Consider the following 19,512-nt stretch of genomic DNA (forward strand, 5'->3'; position numbering starts at 1 on the left):
ATGGGGTCTGTTTGCGGTTTGTTTTTACTGTTAAGCCCTTTGTCCTGCATTTTATTGTACAAAAGTGTTTGAAATAATCGGTGTTAGCCTAGGATGCTAGCTATGGTAATATTTCCTCACTAATCTTAAAGCCATTCTACATGCCGATACCAGGCTCTGGTGGAAGACAAAGTGAACCTCTAATACGGAAAAAAGGGTATTGCAAGATATGGTCCTGTTTTTTGTTGTTATTGTTGTTAACTTGGACCAAGCGCCATCTAACTTCGGGGTTGACGCTGATGTGGAACCCAGATTCGTTCCAGTTACTCGATTGACCACTAGAGGCTGGCTGCAAAATCGCGTCAATCTCTATTGATTCCAGTGTCAAAATATACGTAAATCTAGACCAAAATATATTTACAGCCTAGTTCAAACAACCGTTTTGGTCTCAATCATTTGATTTCACATCCCTGACAACACTGAGGAAGGTACATTTTTTTGTACCACATCAGATTAAGTTATATATAAGTGTAGCACAAATAGTAAGTACATTTATGTTTAGTAGATTATTTCTTTGTTGAAACAACGATCCTTGGTAGTAAATCTTATACCATTGGAAAGCTTGTTTCTCCCCCTTTTAAATGGAGCCACATTTGTTGGCATCCATTTGTGGTATGAGCAGCAGAACTGAGCATGTGCGTTGCGACCATGAAAAATTTGCCAAACCTTCTCCTAAGGCTGCTCTGAGAGGTCTGCCCTGACTGCCCTTCACCGTCAGGCCCATTTGCGCTGGTGTCTGCAACATGTGCACTGGATCATGAACATGTTATGTTCAGCGATGAGCCTAGATTCTACCTACGGCAGTTGGATCGTAGGATCACAGTGTAGTGAAAACACGGAGAACACTATGTCGATTGCTTCACCGATAGTGTAGCATTTTCGGGTGGAGGCTGTAGGATGGTGTGGGGCGGCATCTTCCTCACTGGAAGGATGATGCTTGTCATCATTGGAGGCAATCTGGAGGCAGAAATATATCGAGATGAGAATCTGCAACCAGTGGCATTCCCATATCTCCACAGTCTGGGACCAAACTCTATCCACCAAGATGACAATGGGCGGCCCCACAGAGCGGGTTTATCAGAGACTAGCTCCACAATTTGGGATTGGAGAGGATGGAAAGGCGTGACCAACACAACCACGTTGGCTGACTTGGAAAAATACTGGTTGAAGAATGAGATGCCATCCCACAGCAGTGTAAGACCAGCATGAGAATGAGATGCCAGGCTGTTGTGGCTATAATTCTTCCACATGCCACATGGTTTGTTAAATGGATAAAATGTTAAATTGCCAATATGTGTTGTTTCTTCAAACTTCATCCAACCCATCAAACAAGCCAAAGTTGTTTGGCATTTGTCATTTTGGCATTGGCAGAGAAAATTTGCCATATACTCAGCTCTGCTCCTCATCCCACAGATGCATGTTCCTTACAAATTTGGCACCATTTAAATGGGAAGTAAACAGGCTTTCCAACAGTATACAAATTATTGCCGAGAAGCATTGTTACAACGAAGAAATAAACACATTTTCTTATTTTTTGTGCTAAGTTTAGAAATAAATGAATTTCTTATATGAGGCATAGCCTTTTTTTTGACAGTTTACTCAGCCAGTGGCTAGCCAATCGACATGCTACGAAGCTTACCAAAGTAATCATCAGTTTATGGAAATTCAGCTTAACACAGCAATCATTTTTGACTTAGCCAATGAAACAACATCTGGGATGGGATATTGCATTGCAAACTTTAGCCGGCAGCTATTTCAGCAGGGTTCAGTTGAAGGAGCTGATAGCAATAGCTAACTTTGGTTAGAATACTGATCCCGTCGGTCTCCGACCCGGGCAACATCGTGGCTCACAGTATGAGGAAGAAAAGGCTTCAAAACAGGCTCTTCAGAAGCCTGTGGGTCATGTGACTGATACTTCGTCCACTGTATTTACAGTCTACATCGTACGCCTAGTTAATGTGTCTTGCCAATCGTGCCCGATTGTCTGCACCTGTGTCTCATCAACCCCCGTGAGTTTGTCTCATGTGCTTCTCATCTTCGCCGATCTGTGCTAGTTCATTTTTTGTCCAACCCTGGATTTTGTCCTGTCAGTTCATTTTCCTGATTGCAAGAATTGTCTCCTATGTTTTGTTTATGAGGGTTTTTTTTTAATGAATTTCCTGCCTGCCATGACTATTTTTGTGTTGAAACCCTTTTGATTTGCAAACTCCTCCCTCAAGCGTCTCCTGCCTGAGACCTACACTTCTCAATTTGTGACAAAAGCAAAGTAAGCACACATTTCAAAGAAAAACATGTGGGCGTTGCTGAGAGGTTTCCTTTTGAATCAAAACTGTTTAAAACTGTCAATAGCATGACTGAAAACCAAACCATTCTTTAAAACTATTAAGAGAGCCGAAAATTGTCTGACAAATTAAGAAAGTACAATTTAAACGTCAACCCTGTATTGAAAGATTAATGGTTGCTCTTTTGTGTTGATGTTTTAGTTCACAAAATGTGTCCTTTTTTTTAAATGGGCTAAAAGTGTTTTGTTGTTTCTTCTTTTCGCCCAGGAGAGTATTGACTTGGGAGAGATCATGTACTCGTTGTGCTACCTCCCCACAGCGGGGAGAATGACCCTAACAGTCATCAAATGCAGAAACCTCAAAGCCATGGACATCACAGGCTCTTCAGGTAACCCAACCCAGATAAGACTGACATCAAAAGCATGCTGAATTAAATTAGACGTAGCTGAAGCAGAAAGCAGATCATTTTAAACAGAAATGGGGCAAGACAGAGATGGCAGCAATGTCTTTGTGAGTCTTTGCAAACAAATTAAAAATGCTGAAGGATTTTGACCCACCTGAAGGTTGACGGCAACTTCAAGAAATCCTGAAAAACTCTCTTTGGGAATTTGTCTCTTTGCTTTTTGGCTGCCTCAATCCAAACCAAAAAAATCTGTCTCCCAGATCCATACGTGAAGGTTTACCTGGTGTGTGATGGACGGAGGCTGAAGAAGCGAAAAACAACAACCAAGAAAAGCACGCTCAATCCCGTCTACAACGAAGCCATCATCTTTGACATTCCCCCAGAGAACGTGGAACAAGTCAGTCTGTCCATCATGGTGATGGATTACGATCGGTACGTTATACACTCACATTAAACAGTTTATAAACTATTTTCTATTGCATAACTATCACTAGTATCACTACTAATTTAAAATTGATGCAGAGAACAAATTTTGATAAACAGGACAGAAAAAATGTTGTATTTACATTTAACCTCAGATCCTTTTTTTTCTCATACTGTATATATTATGAAAATACACCAAAACTCTCATGAAAATATTTCAATCTACTTTTTACATCAAAAGCTGAAGTCAACAGAGCTCTGAAGTAAAATGGAAATATCCAGAAAGGTTTATTGGTCAAGTAAATCAAAACTGACCTGCACCTTTAAGTCTGTGATTCACTAACAGAGATAATCATAACTGATTAGAATTATTTTATTAAGTTACTGAGTTATGATCGTGACAAACCCATAATCTCTTCCAAAAACAGAATTTGTCGGTTTTATATTCCTTTTCTTTAGTTGCAGCTGTAGCAGAAGCATGACTCTGTCAGTGCGGTTGTGTGCTCATTTGTCTCACTCATAACAGGGTTGGACATAACGAGGTGATAGGTGTGTGCCAAGCCGGCCCAGATGCTGTGGGCCTCGGACGAGATCACTGGAACGAGATGTTGGCTTATCCGCGGAAGCCCATCACACACTGGCACGCTCTGGGAGAGGTACACAAACGCCCTTTCCTTTTGCTCCAGTCTCTGTTTTTTTACCTTTGACGAAAGTGCCCACATGTTCAGAGATTTTATAAAAGCTCCTGAGCGTGACACTGACCAGAATACTAGTCGAAAGTGAAAATAAGGGATAAAAATGATGCAGCTCCAACAAAGTTGATACACTGCTGAGTTAAAAAGATTTTTTTATTTATTTTAAATACCTTAAATAAATGAAAAAAAGAGAGAAAACCCTAAGAAGCAAAGTCTATAGATACTGAAAAAGTAATGTGTATCGGTCAAATGTAAGGATGAATTAACTATTAATATAATGTGTATACATTTTAGGTTAAAAAAAAAAAATACATATTGTATATATGGAAAAAAGTAACTACAGTTACAAAGTAACTCCTTTAAAAGGTCTTTTAATGTTCTCCAATGAAAATTAAAAATTTCAAGCATCTTATTGACTGGCCTTTAAGGGGTAAAGCAAAGCATGATGTTTTGCATCATTGATAAACCAGGCCAAGTGTTTTACATACTTAGACTAAACAAAAAACTGAAAAAATGAATTAAATTCAGTGCAAAATCAGCAAATTAAGAAAAAATGAACTGGTTTATTGACACACTGAAGGTGTTATTGGTAAACAACCATCTCATGATGACTGTATTCCATATGTTATGTAGCAGATTTACTGGTTTTGTCAGTTTTTCGTTTGAAGACTCTGACTCTACATGAGTACTTCACACAATAAACTGTCCCTTTCCAACTGTATTTGTTTATGATCCCAGTGCGTCTTCATTACCCGAGAACTAACTACCAAGTTACCAAAACTAAACATTTGTAATGTGATATTTTACCTTGCAGTGGCCTGGAAGAGCTGCTAGCTTTGAGAGTCAAGTTTCGTGTCCTTCACCCAAACCTCCAAAGACGCCCTGACGATCGCAGGTGGAGTCATGTCATCACCGCTGTAAGAAACCAGACGTCTGTTCAAAGTCGCTGACCAGTTGTGTCGCCTTCTGATCTCAAGAGCATGTTGTGTCTCTGATTTCCTTCTTCTGTGTTTATACTGAAATGTCACTTAATCATTTGAATGCAAGTTCTTCAAGTGCTCTACAGAGCTGGCTATGCACAGCACTCGCTCATTCACTTCAAACGTCTCGGAGGGTCTTATTTGCCAAACATTTACACAGACCACACGAATGGTAGGCCTCACTTTGAGCAGTCCTTCACGAATCACTTGCAACTTTTTAAACATTGTGATCAAGATCTTTTTGGCCCTAGAGCTCTTTAGTATGTTGCCATTAGACTTCATTGTGGCACAAAATTAAAGGGCTACGCTGGTCAGAGTATTTCCAAGTAAATAAAGCCAACAAGTCACCATCCACCTTTCAGATGAAGTCTAGAGGTAAGTGGGCATCAACAAGCGCTGAGTTAAAGCCAGAACATCTGTCAGTTATAACTGTGACGGATGAAGAAAATAGTCTAGTCATCGGTCTGCTCTCATGTTAGCCGTTAAAAACAGCAGAAACATGTAGCAAATGAATATCAACATAGTCTTTTTAAAATTACTCAAAGTCAAAGAGCCTGGCTGAACCTAACACAAATATGACATTTATTTTCGTACTCACAAAAAAGCCTCCGGCTTATAATTTCAAACAAAAAAAAAAAAGGTTTGAAAAAAAATGTACTTACTTTCCTGTCATTCTTATAACATTGAATGTCCCTCGTGTTACATTCAAACAATATCAATTATGATATTTGTTGTGGGGTTTTAATGCCATTACTAACATTGATATCTGAAATTTGGAATCGGATTTTAAATAAAAATGTTAAAGCGTTAAAGACATACTACGTAGAAATGCTACTTCTGGCGATTTGGGGGCGGCATAATAGAAAAAAAAGACACAAAAAGAGCACCTCTAGTGGGACAAAGTGGTATTACAGGAGATGATGCACCATCCCCACTCATTAGCACAATATTGTTAGTGGCTTTCTTGTCATAACAACACCATAGAGTGGCTTTGAATATTGACAGCTTGACTGAATACCAATGCTAACTAAGGAGGTTGAGAAATACAAACAACAAACTAATGTCCAGTAGAATTATACAAAGACTGATGAAATATTACCATAAACACTGAGATAAAAACCCCATCATTGAACATGTTCTCAACATCTATAAATTCAGGGATTTATAGTTCATCAAGAAGTATTACTCACACACAGACAAATATTATTTTTGTGTACATGTTTACATTAAGCCATATAATATAATGAAATTCAGCGGATCTAACATACAACATTAACTCAGCTTTTCTTTTTATGTGAGTAATAACCTAATAAGGAAACCAACATAGCAAATAGAGAAAGGCTATGTACTGTTATCTTACTTGCACATGCAGTAATTGATGAGTCCCCCCCCCGCTCCGTCCTTAAAAAGCAAAAGAGATATTTTTACTTGTAGCATGTCTGTCACCACTTTAAAAAGAAATTATTGAGTGAACATGTGAGTAACGAGTGTGTCTGAGTGTTTTGAAATTTTGAACTTTGTGTAAATAAATGCACATATACACAACTCGGTTTGATAAAAAAAGGGTCACTGAACAAAAGTGAAATGAAAACTGAATGCATTGATGAGCGAATCCTTTCAATTCTATATTTGATAGACAGCAAACTTAACACAGCCAATGCTGAAACTGAGAAAATTAATTGTTTAAAATACACACTTGTTGTATTTTTGACATCAGCAACACTTTTCAAAATGTACCACCGTCTGATGACTTCATCTTTTAAACAGCACACTGGGAAATTGTGGAGTTTTAAAGTAAGATATTTTTTCAGCTGCGTAAAATATTGTCCCTTCTTTTTGTTTGATAATGTAGCAAATGTTTTTCCTCTGGACTGGAGGCACTTTAAGTAGCAAAGAGACTTCTTTGGTGTGGTATAATTTTCATGTTATTTGGCATCGTCTTGCTTAAATAAGCAACGACTTCCCTCAAAACAATACAAAGAAATCCTTCAAGATGACAATATATGTCGATCAGAACTCTGTTTTGTGTATGAAGTGGGTATGATCTTTTTCTGAATCCCTCAATCAGAGGATGTATAAATATTTTAACCTGGCCCCGCCCACATTTTCACCTGCTAGAATGCAACACTGAGTGCGGTTACATGCACATCTAAATCCAGCTATTGGCAACAATCTTTCTAAGGATTTAACTGGAGTTTCAGAGAAATCCAAGTATACATGCACAAGAAGACAATCGATTATTGAGGGAGGTGCGTTCAACTCCAAAATGCTAGGTGGCGCCACACGCTTTTGGGTTTGGCGTTCTTGCGGTACAATTAGTAAACAAGCGCGAAGGAGGACAACATCATGCCAAAATATGGACGATAATGATGCAGCCGCTCTGTAGATTTCGTAGATACTGAGGCTGATGATGTTGCAGGTAAGATGCATAAAATTCTAAATCGGTCGGATTAAGGCAACAATTCGACTTTCTGTTAGTGCATGTAAACGTACTGTTGTCCCATGCAACTCTGCAACACTGGGAGTAATGCAGTCACAAATGACTGAACCAGAGAACAATTCAGAGAAACACCAAGGTTACTGTATCAGACACACAACACAACACAGGACAGTTGGCCGGTAGATGCTCCCACCAGCGTCTCCCGTCAACTCATGCTAACTTCTTAGAGCTCAGCTTCTGCTAAAGTCTCTTTTACCCCTTTTACACCAAGCTGGTTCCAGGGCTGGTTCTGGGCTAGAGCCAGACTTAGCACCAGTTCTTTGGTTTTACACAGCCTAAGCACCGGCTCCTGGCTCTCAAAACTGGTGCTAGACAAGAACCAACTCTTTGCTGGTCTGGAGGAAAGAACCACGTTACGTCGGGGGCTACGTGCTTACGTCAAGGGCTGGGGGCGGTGTTACTGAACAACCAAAGCAGAGTAAACACAGAAGAGCGCCATTTTTAAACAACAGAGCGTTGAAGACGGCGGTTAAGTTAGCAGACTCTTTTATTATTACATCCATTTATTTAATAATGGATGTAAAACAGAAGCAGCAGTGGTCCGTGGAGGAGAGAATTTGGCGCTAGTTGTACCGGGAAATGGTGACATACACAGACGTATACAGTAACGTGATGACGTGGCTCTCTGGCCAGCTGCTGGCCAGCACCAGCTTGTGTAAAAGCAAACCGTTCTCAACCGGTTCTTACTTAGAACCAACCGCGAACCGGCTCTAGCACCAGCACTAACCCTGGAACCAGCTTGGTGTAAAAGGGGTATTTGTGGCTCATATCCTTGATTCCTTGCAGTGCATGCAAATTAGCTTTAAAACTCCACTCTGTATGTGACAAGGATCTCCTCCTGAAGTATTTTAAATGGACCCCCCACTCTGTTTGACCTCACCTCTCTATTGTAGGTGGTTCTCTGCAGAGTCAAAGCACAAATCCAAAGCACCGATGGCTGATTTTGCACATGATAGACTATGTCTTGCAAAAACAGAGATAAAAACAGCTTAGGCATGTGTTAAAGGGATATTTTGTAGTTTTTACATTGGGGTAGTGTGAAGAACTTATGGCGCTTTTTTACTGGTACCTAGCTACTACGCGACTTGACTCGCCACACCCTCGCCACTCGCCACACTCGGCACGCCTCCGCCCACTCGACCCGTAGTGTAAAAGCGTAAAACGGGGCCGTGGCGAGTTGAGTCGCGCTGAGTAGGTACTAGTGTAAAAGCGCCATTAGTGTTTTAACCCTGTAGACAGTAGCCATGACCTTCTCAGGCTGGATAATGGGGGATGAACTCTTGGGGATGAGCCATGGCTAACAGCTACTCAGAATGACCACCACAGAGAGCAACATTTCATCATCTGTAACATCTCCTGGGATTACTTGACAGTCCGTTTTGTGAGACAGTGTTGCAACAGTGATGTTGTGCAGTACATAAAATGTGGGGACAAAGTAGAGGTTAAAATTTGGCCTTTTAAATCAGAGGAGTGGCTTTACATTTTAATTCATCACCACAGGATGGTTTTCCACTTCCATGGATCTCAGTCCCAGATAAACTGGTCCGGAGATGGGGGTTTATACATTTATTTATTTTTCCTTGAATGGTACCGCTTTAATTTGCATTTGAGGATGGTCTTGTAAAGGTTTTCAGAAGTGTTCCCGAGGGTTTCCTGCAGTTTCCGCAAAGGAATCATGTTTTTAAAGTACTTCTGCCTGAGGACATGAGGATCATTCAGCGTTAGTTGACCCCCTTGTCCTACGCCTATGGAAATTTCTGGGTCCACGCTGAATAAAAAAATAAAAAGGGCAATTGAAAGGATATAAATAAATGATTGAAGTGACGAATTAAAAACCGTACACGTAAAACAACCGTGGTACTTTGTATAAATATGTACTTCACTTAGCAACTCAAAACCGAAGATGTGACATCACAGAGCCAGATCAAAGTAGAAAATTAACTTCAAGCAGTTATTATAAGAGCTTGTTTGTGTCTGAAACGAACTCCCCGCCAGTCCACTGAATACGTAGAGAAAATTGTGAATTTGTATGTAAAACACATATTTCAAAAGGCATCATGAAAAGTGGCGTACAACTGATGGTCCCTAATCAAGCATACATGGCCTTGTGGATGGCGCTCTAGCAGGGAAGAAAGACCAAAATCTGCAATAAATGACCCACACGTGCAAGTATGTACTCACTTAACTCTAGCATGATGAGGTTGGTTTATTGTATTCAAAATACGTGTTTGGTTAAATTACTTACATATCTAACCTCACAATTACACACTGAAGTTGAATTGAGCGAAGTTTATCTGCCTCTTTTTGTGATTGATTGTCAAAATAAAAGTGAAAACATTTATGTCATGTCATTCCATGACTTTTTCCCTACACTGAAAAAAGAGACATAAATCATAAATCTTTTTTTTTTTAAACCAATTTTATGTCAAAAATTGGGGAAAAAAGTCAGCGAAGTCAAAAAAGCAACATATAACACAGACAACATCAGTGTGCTTTTTATTTCATTTGAGAAGATACAGTTTCATCTGTATGGCAGCAATGAACAGTGCCCACAATATTACCTCGTATGTCCAAATCAGCTGATGGACTCGCTACGAAGTTCCCGACGTACCCGTCTCTGCAAAGCGATCGGAGACCCCTGGGCTGGGTCAGATAGTGAGCAGGGGATGGTTTCCGACAGAGCCTCCGTCTCCACCAAACTATAAATCGTACTGTATTTGCTGTGCTGTGAAAGTGCGTAGGGCACGTGTTTGGATCAGATCTCAAAAGCCGTTCAATATAAGGAAAGAGACGGTGGATTTGAGTGTTTCGCTCCAAATCTGGCTCCTATGAACAAATATGTTTGAAAAGAAATACCTTATACCGAATCCCTGGAGCAGTTTTTACCAAAATACATTGGACATTTCACTTAGCCCTCAAGTTAACCCTAAAAAAGGGTATTGTTTGTTCTTTTTAAAGATATTTAAAGATATTACCTAGTAAACAATGAAATCCCGAAATACTTTATACTATAACCAAGTTAGTAGAGACACTTTCCATCTGGGGTTTTTGTCCACATCAGGAATATTTTTATAAACCGAAATTAAAGTGTTGCTGAAATCAAAAAAACAACAAAACGAATAGTTTGTTTCTACTCTTTTCAATAAAATATAGTGAGAAACTGTTGGTGCATTATGTTTTCATGGACCATTCGCACAGCGCCCCGTATTTCTTGGAAAATGCGGTGGTTCTCGTCAATGGAATTGTTTTTGTAAATAATGAAGAGTAAAACCTAAGATGTTGTTGTGAACTCATTGAAACAGAGACATCACAATGTATTTCTATTGTTTGGTGACACTTTGAAAATGCTCAGACTTGTAGTCGGGTGACATTTATACACGTTCTGTAATAGTGGTGAACAATTACTGGCACAGGAAAGCCGGTGAAGCCAGCTCTACCTTATAAAGTTATTCCATGTGTAGGAGTCTAGAGCTTGAAACCGTAATCGTTTGCCTATTGGTTGAATCTGTATCAAGCAAGAACAACTGCTACTACTGTCATGATGTGTACAGTTTGTGATAACTTTTGTAATTATTTAAAGTAAACATTTGGGATATAATTTATTGTAACTGTTTCATATGTATTTTAACAACATAAATAAAAAAAATGAAGAACTGCAGCATGTCCGTCTCTTTTTTTGGATGATACTGCATATAGTGATTTTATTTATTTGTACTAATATTAAAAAAGGGGAATCATCCGGTTTTCCCCTTTGAGGTGCAGTTCCTTGAATGGCCACTAGAGTGACCAAGTGAGCCCCTGACGCCCATGTTAAAATGTCTACATTCAAAGCTAAAATAAAAGCAATATTTACAGCCTGGTTAAATTATATAAAGTCACAAATGTATGCATCATTAGGGGGCGTGGTTTTCTGACTGACAGTCCATGGCATCAAACAGCCAGCTGTCACGTTAGCTACTTCACTACTGAGCTGTGAATAAATCTGTTCTTTTGGGCTGTTAACTTTACTAAGAGATGTTTCGACTGGTTCCAGTTTTGGATCAATGTTTAGAAAGGCTGCTAGCCGGCAGCAATAGTCTAGTCTCTAGTCTCTAGTTGATTGATTTTTATCTCTGGGAGCGGGCAGGTCCTCTAAACCGACCTATGCCTTGGACCATTTCGGGATGTTTTCAGGTTGACTAATTGGACTACACGCTAATGACCACGAGTCTGAGGGTGCTTTCACACCTGTCCCGTTTGGAGCAGTTGTTCCAAAACGGAGCGTTTCCCCCTAAAGATCGGTTCGTTTGGTACATGTGAACACAGCAATCGCGGCACAAAACAAGCGATCCGAGATCTCCTAGGAGAGGTGGTCTCGGACAGATTCCATTCCAGACCTGGAGCGGTGCGTTTGGAGTGAGAACATAATCGACACAGCAACCGACACAACTCCATTCATGTGTGCTACTGTGGCGCAAGGAGAAGAGTCGGCGCAGAGCCTCCACCCCACTTCTCTCTATTGGACACAACTTTCTCTCTTCTCCCTTCTTTCTTTTCTCCCTTCTCTCCTATTGGACGTGCCGAGATGTCGTCACAGCAAATTTTAAAATGTTCAATTCGGGCAGGCAGGCGCGGTGCAAATGCCGCGGCAGGCGATCTTTCGCCCGCCGCCGAGCTCAGCGGCAGAGCGGTCCGCTCTTGCACCGCGGTAGCACATACACATGAATGGGAAAGCCGGCCTACGCCCTCTATGTGAAACGGGCTTTATAACCATTGTTGTTTTTCCTGGGGTACGGAACAGGAAAATCCTTCCGCGTTCATTTCTGACCAATTAGAGAACAGTTAGTTCACGCATGGCATTTGTTAACAGCTTTGAACCGCTACAGACGGTTGCCTTGTGAACACAAATGAAAAACGAAACAACTGTATCGATTTAGCCCCTGAATCGGAACAAAACAAACGGGCCACAGGTCCGTTTGAAAGCTCCCTAAGTCAGTCAGGGGCAACCCGGCGACTACTGGTCACGGCCTTTTATGCTCCAAAACCAAAATAATCCAAAATTATTCCAATAAAAGTCGTCGGTGGTAACAGGTGGTTTGTTTGATGAATGTACTTTCACGACTTGATTGTTTAAAAATTATATGTACTTTATTTCTATAAACATTATAAATAATAACCAAAACTATCCTACAACTTAAATTAAAACGAAAATTAACTTAATCTGATATTACAAATCCAAAGAAGTGGTCACATTTCTGAAAGAATGATCTAAAAGACACAAGTCAAACCATTTTTAAAGTGTTAACTGATAAACCCTTTCACAATAAATGCCTTAAATCTGACCTTTCCAGCTTGGTCAGCAGGTTGTTGTGTTCCAGACGGGAGAGAAACTCATTCGACAAATCACGGTAAAATAAAGTCATGAGAGCACAGAATGCCTGCGACGGTTATACTGCGGCACACAATGCTGGTTTATTGATATGTCACAGTAAGGTGTTTCAACTTGAGAGAAAAATTGATGGCTGGCCCAAAGCTACGCGACTCCCTTCTGAGAGTCAGAAGAAAACAAGAGACTGGCTTCAGGAGAACGCCGGTCACAACAGCAAGCCACATTTATTGATTGGTGCACAACTGATGTCAAAACGGTGGCAAATTAACTCAAGTGAAAATCATCTGATAAATACAGATAAAGACAGTTACACTGATAGTGATAGTACTAAGGAGACTGAAAGTGGAGAGCAAGGACGGTTGTCTACATTTACAGTGGCACAATCACTGAAGAAAAATGGGTTTTCTTATTAAAACCAAACAAAGCTCTTCAGTTCATTAACTTTTTATAAAAAAATTCACATAGAAGCAAGTCACTTTACACGATTACATAACGTATTTAGTTAAACAGTAGAAGTAACCCTTGCTCTCCTTCAAATGCTGTCTGGGGAGAAGGTGAAAAGTGGTTTGTGGAGGAGTTGGCTGTTGTTTCCTCTGCAAAAACATGGTGTTATGATCTAGAAACGATTGCTGCGTGATATTAATCTGACTCTGAAGCTCCAGGTAAGTCTGAAAATGATTTCTAAATTATTGCAAAGCTCCCAATAAGTCTTGTCAGTTCTTACCAGCAGAAGGTGATACCAAAAGATCTGGTGTAGATTATCTGACCGTTTTTGCAGCCCCAGGATGCATTTCCCCTGCCGAGGTGGTGTCACTCTGTGTTGTGCCAAAAAGTGATTGCCTGCCAGAATCTGATTTCTTCTGATTTCTGGCCACGGGAGCGCACACAGCAGCCCGTTGAGCGATAGCGCTAAATCGTCAGATTATGAAGCTCAAGAATGAGATCAAGTCATATTTAGGCAGAAACATCTTTTCCTTAACTGTATTTGGCCTTCAATCAATTTTTGGCAGGTGAAAATGCCTATTTTGTGTTGTAATGGTCCTTTAAAATACTTAAAAGCAATCCTGTGAGCTCTAGTGTTTATATTATGAAGCTCAAGAATGAGATCAAATCATATTTAGGTAGAAACAACCTTTCATTAACTGTATTTGGCCTTCAATCAATTTTTGGCAGGTAAAAAGACCCATTTTCAGGGGAGAAATCAGATTCTGGCAGACAATCACTTTTTGGCACGACAAGCTCCCAATGAGTCTTGTCAGTTCTTACCAGCAGAAGGTGATACCAAAAGATCTGGTGTAGATTATCGGACCGTTTTTGCAGCCCCAGGATGCATTTCCCCTGCCGAGGTGGTGTCACCCTGCACAATACAAACGAGGGAGTCTACACCCTGAACTCTGAGGTAAACTGAAACCACCGTACATCCATGAGAACATATAGATGTACACATGAGTTAATGAGATGCGGTCACACCATCCTAAGCTCCTCCCCCTTCATCCATCAGCTCCTATGTCTCAGTTCTGCTCTCCACCACTCCTTCAAATGACTTGTTGAATTTTTGTTGCACTGCTTTTAAATCTTAAGGAAGCTTTTTTTGTTTCCCCGTCCTGCTTCCTGTGTTGACAACTTTTGTGTGTGCATGTATTGTGTGTGTCTTTAGTCATCTGTCATCATCCTGCCTCACGCTGCGTCCTTGAACCGCTGCTGACATCCAGCAAATGATAAATGTTAGATAACCACTTCACTCAGCGACACAAGGTGTGTGCTTTAAAGACCTTTAAAACAAAATTAAAACGCTGGTCACGTGGCTCCTTCTGTCTCCCGCAGCCGTTTGATGATAAAATATAAAGGGAACATTTTGATCCGTCGTGCAGCCTGACACACAGCACAACTTCCTTTTGATCCGCAGTGATGGACGAACAGACAAAAGGGGGGTATTACATTAGTTTCCTTGGCAATGAAAGCTGCCCACTCTTCGTATGCTAAGCCCATATTTAGAGTGGAGTTGTGGCTTTAGTTTCCAAGGCCTAATAGCTCCATGTGATGATGCATGTAATTAAAGCGCTGCTGAATAGTTATTTGTGCTGGATATTTAACTGCAACGCTTTACCAAGACATAGACTCACATCAGCACTGCACCTGCTGGGTCGCTCATTATTTGGGGGTAAATATCCATCCCATTCAGAAAATATCAATATAGACTGTGTAAAATAATTATCTTTGAGCTCATTCAGCAAATACTTCCCACCATTGTCATGACAGTATGATTTAAGTAAAACGATGCAGCGTGCTGCATGCAAACTCCTGTTCTTGCAGCTGAGGTGACGTTGATAAATGCAGACAGATATTACCCCGCTAAATGAGGAACACAGCTAAAGATACGGCTGCGCTCAGACAGGTCTGCTCTATTCTAAGTGTAGCTTTTCATGGTGCATTGGATGCAGAGGGTCGAGGGATCAACTCATTATCGCTGATGTCGAGGAAGCTGCCTCTATTATAAGAACAATTACAGTTAAAGGGGTAAGTGGACCGACGGTTGCGTAATGTCACCACCCATTGCTGCCTAATGACGGTTTTTATGGTGTTCAGTGCCTCCATTAAAAGAAGTCACCTGGTGGAGGCTGAATTATTTAATTCACATATCAGATTTACGGTGGGAGTTCTGCACCGTGAAATCAACGTAAACCCCTGGAACATCCAGTGGAATGTTTTCATTATTCCCCCATCCGACGGAGGGTTACGAGTTGGAGCAGAAACTATAAAACCTTATCACTTTTCCCTTCAGGGGCAGCACCGTTTCCATCCTCGTCTGTCACACCAACAACTGCATATCCTCTTTCTGAAATCTTCTCTTTGCTGTTCCCCTCTTTTCCTGACAGACAGATTCATCTCCTGCATCCTTCTAGCAATGTTTTCATTATCCGCCCTCTTAATGTGCCCGAACCATCTCAATCTAATCTTTATTTATTGGTCTCCAAGTCGACCAATCCTGGCTCGTCCTCTGATGTTCTCACCTTAACATCGTCGGCTTCCCCCCTGCAGCTCTGCTTTCTGTCTTTTGGGCCAGTGCTGCCATCTTCAAGCCGCATAGAAAGACTGCTATCACTACCATCTCGTGAACCTTTATATTTCCTGTTGCTGCTATTCTTCTATCACAGATAACCACGGACACAATTCTGCACGTGGTCCACCTTGCTTGCAGTTTCCACACTCCCAATCACCGTGGACGGTTGAGTCCAGGTAATTAACCTCCTGTATCTTCATCGCTTCTACCCGATGCTTATCATTCTGCCTGCTTCCTTTTCAGTTACACAGATGAAAAGAGAATCAGACTTGCCTTCATTCCTTTTCTCTTTTCTGAAATTGTTGCACCCCTTCAGGCTTTCTTCCAAACATCATAATCCATAGAGCGTCCTGTCAGAGCTGTCAACACATCCATGGTTATGGCAAACAGGAAGGTAACATTGATGCAGTCCTACTTCCACCTGAAACCCTTCTGTCACTCATGTCCTGTACCACTCTAACTCGCTTTTCTGCCACTCTGTCGACACTATCGACGCAGTGAAACTTTTCTGCAGCACTGCATCAGTTGTGCTGTTTCTGGGCATGAAACCATTCTGCTCACACATCATAAACATTTTCAGTACCTGCCACTATTCTTTTCCACAACTTCATTGTGTGGCTCAGAATTATACCACTGTATTTTTTTATAGTAAAGCTATCCTTCATTATACAGCGTCTATTACAACAGAAGTTGTCTCTGTGTCTTTTCCACAGACACAGAACATGCAATTATTACATAAACACACCTCATGTCCACTGGCCCTCCATCAATCTGTATGAAATAAGCAACATGCCCCCTGATGTCTGATGCAAAGAAGTGCAGTTCTTTTCTGATGGGTTGGCTCGGTGCTGATGCTAACAATTGTAGAGGCAAGGCAAGTTTATTTATATAGCACAATTCAATACCAGGATGATTCACAAAGACATTAAAACATAAATAAAAAGCATGATTTAAAGTTTACACCAAAAATAATGCAACAAGGTAAACAACAGAATTTAAAGGATTTAAAATAGTTTTGAAAATCAAATTTAAAAGTGCCAGTACAGAAAAAAGTTAAAAAGCAAGATATAAAGGTTGCAGTGCATTATGGTAGATTACTGAAATACAGCGGTAAATAAAAAGGTTTTCAACCTTGATTTAAAGCAACTGAGAGTTTCAGTAGCCCTGATGCATTCTGGGAGTTTGTTCCACAGGTGAGGGGCACGCTGCCTCACCGTGATTGGTTCTAACTCTGGGTACAGAAAGTAGGCGTGGCCCTGACGACCTGAGGGTTCTGGTTGGTTCATAATGGACATCAGATGTGTAAATGCCAGTTTGTTGCTGCCACGGGAGAGAAACTGTTCACAGCAGCACTTTATGTTCAGTATAACAAATCACTAGAATCAGTTCATTAAAAACAGTCATTCAGACGATTTGTTAACTGAATCCTTCAATACTTGATCGTAGCTCTGACAGCAAATGGGAACGTTGGAAATCAACACTGGTTTGAAGTTATTTCAGTCTCTTTAACTGGTTTACAGTTGACCATCGCTCTTAAACCTGTTGAACTGAATTCTGGCAACTTAAACTGCTGAACCTGCAAGATGTGCAGTTGTTTTTTAAAAATATATATTACTTTTAATACAACCTGTTCAAGTACATAAAACATCAAGAGAACCAAACGAAGCATCTGGGGTTGCTATCGCGCTCCAACCAGCCATCACCATTACCAGCAGAGAAGGGATGAAAGGTTGTGAAATGTGCTTTATGAACTATTCGATGGGGGGCAACACAGCGGGAGATGTATTGATGTAAGAGGCTACAAATAGATGTTTTACCTCGTGGGTAAAAGCAAAAGAATTCTCTTTCATCACTCTTCCACCTTCAGCTGATTCGTCTTGACAGAAACGTCAAGCTCCTGAAAAAACATGATGTAGAGTCGCATTTAGACCAGCAGTGGGACTTTTGAAACCTTAAAGTGTTACTATATTTTCACCAATCACAGAGGCTGATATGATGCGACAAGGATCTGTTAAACACTCTTTGACATGGAATCAAAACAACTTTGAGAACCCCAAAGTAAAACTAAAGATCATATGAAACAGCCTTCCCAATCTGAACTGTAGTCAGAAGTACAGAAAACTAAAGTTTAACCTCCGTAATGAATGAGTGGAAGTGTTAAATTGGCCGTATTAAGAGCAGATCTGTCACCAGCTGGAGGCCTTTGTGGTTAAATACAAGCTCTGGCTAAAGAGGCGCTGATCTGTTTGGCCATTGAGCACCGAAGCATCTGGCAAATCTGTAGAAACCGTTTGGAAAAGAGCAGATCCTTAAATAAAGAGCATTTTAGAAAACTAGCAGGGGATTGGATGAAGCATCCCTATTTATATTGGCAGTTTAAGAGTTCAAAAGTTTAATGAGCAGAAGCATTTGTAGATTATTGCTGCTCTGCTTTAAACTAAACCGTCGGTGGCAGGGATGAATGTCTCCCAGTTTCTCACAAAATCTCTCAAAAATCAACCAAAGGAACCGCAACACCAACAAAGATCAAATGCCTACGTGTCTGTTTACTCAAATTAAAGTTTAACACAGTAAAGTTCATGAAACCGGGATGAACATTGTTAAAAACACATTGCAACTCTTTAAATAGGTGAAAACTCACATTATAATAATAATAATCTTACTGTGTTAATCACAATAAAAGGTCCTCTTGGAGATTTCTTGCATTTCGTGACACCAGATGGTCCACAAATAATGAAAATATCAACATTAGCATGTTTACTGGGTACGCTTTAACCCGCGGGGAGATCGTTCCTTCCAGGCCGTCCCACCGTCTCTACGTTCTCTTTTAAGAGCAAACTTAAAACCCACCTGTTTCTCCAAGCTTTTAAACATTAGTAGTGAGAGGGTTGTTTTATGACCATAATGATGATTTTATGTACTTTTATTCTAGGAGTCTTTTATCTGTATTGTCTTGTTTTTATCGTATTTCTACTTTTATTGGTGTTTTATTCATGTTATTAATGTTTTGTTTTTTGTGAAGCAACTTGTGACATTCCGTTGACTGTGAAAGGTGCTTTATAAATATATTTTACTTACTTACTTATATAGTGCTTGAAACCATTGTTTAATGGTGTTGGATTGAATTCTGGAGGGGAAAGCAGATGTACAGCAGTGGGATTTACAACCAAAGTGATACCAATGAATTATCATCTTACAGGTGACAGAATGTTTAAAAAAACTGAGTATGTTTTAACAGAGCCTGTCTAAAACCTCCACAAGAAACTGGATTTGTGAGCTGTCTGTCTCCGTCCTACATAAGAGCCTCCTCTCGTTTTCCAGAAGTGTTTCTGCTTGTGATTATCAGTGTTTGTCTGATTTCCCTTTAGGGTTATGCTGCATGAAGAGCTACTCTAAACGTACAACAGACTGAAATAAGATAGCTGGAAATCCGTCTAATACGGCCACTTCAGCACGTAAAAGCAGAATATGAAATGAATAGAAAACCTATGCAAACGCCTTCATCAGGATCGTTTCTCATTTAGAGAAAATAAATAATTCGAGCGTTGCTGTCCATGAACCACACCGGCTATTTTTATTGGTTTTGTGGGAATCTTACAAAAGAAAAGAAAAAAAAGACATATCAGTGAAGATATAATCGATATAAGAGACACGAGGTGGTAAAAAGCTGATGGCCACAGGAGTTTTAAACCCTTCTAGATCGCTCTAATTCAACCTTGATCCACAAATATTTTGCTTTTAGCAACAATTATATTCTCCAG

General features: G+C 40.3%; 1 protein-coding gene across 5 annotated transcripts in view; it reads left to right on the forward strand.

Annotated features, from left to right (window-relative positions):
- syt10 (synaptotagmin X) overlaps window positions 1-10,961 on the forward strand; it is a 33,163-nt gene extending 22,202 nt beyond the window's left edge. For 4 of the 5 annotated variants that reach the window (XM_061714807.1, XM_061714810.1, XM_061714811.1 and 1 more), the window contains exons 4-7: window positions 2,589-2,709; window positions 2,985-3,156; window positions 3,674-3,803; window positions 4,657-4,823. In XM_061714807.1, coding sequence (XP_061570791.1) covers window positions 2,589-2,709; window positions 2,985-3,156; window positions 3,674-3,803; window positions 4,657-4,728 — 495 coding nt within the window. In that variant the 3' untranslated portion in view covers window positions 4,729-4,823. Of the gene's footprint in view, window positions 1-2,588; window positions 2,710-2,984; window positions 3,157-3,673; window positions 3,804-4,656; window positions 4,824-9,901 lie in introns of those variants that run through there. The other variant, XM_061714809.1, reaches the window with a different exon arrangement.
- The last annotated feature ends 8,551 nt before the right edge of the window (window positions 10,962-19,512 follow it).

This window comes from Cololabis saira, chromosome 23 (genome assembly GCF_033807715.1).
Source record: "Cololabis saira isolate AMF1-May2022 chromosome 23, fColSai1.1, whole genome shotgun sequence".
In the NCBI taxonomy this organism is placed as follows: Eukaryota; Metazoa; Chordata; class Actinopteri; order Beloniformes; family Belonidae; genus Cololabis; species Cololabis saira.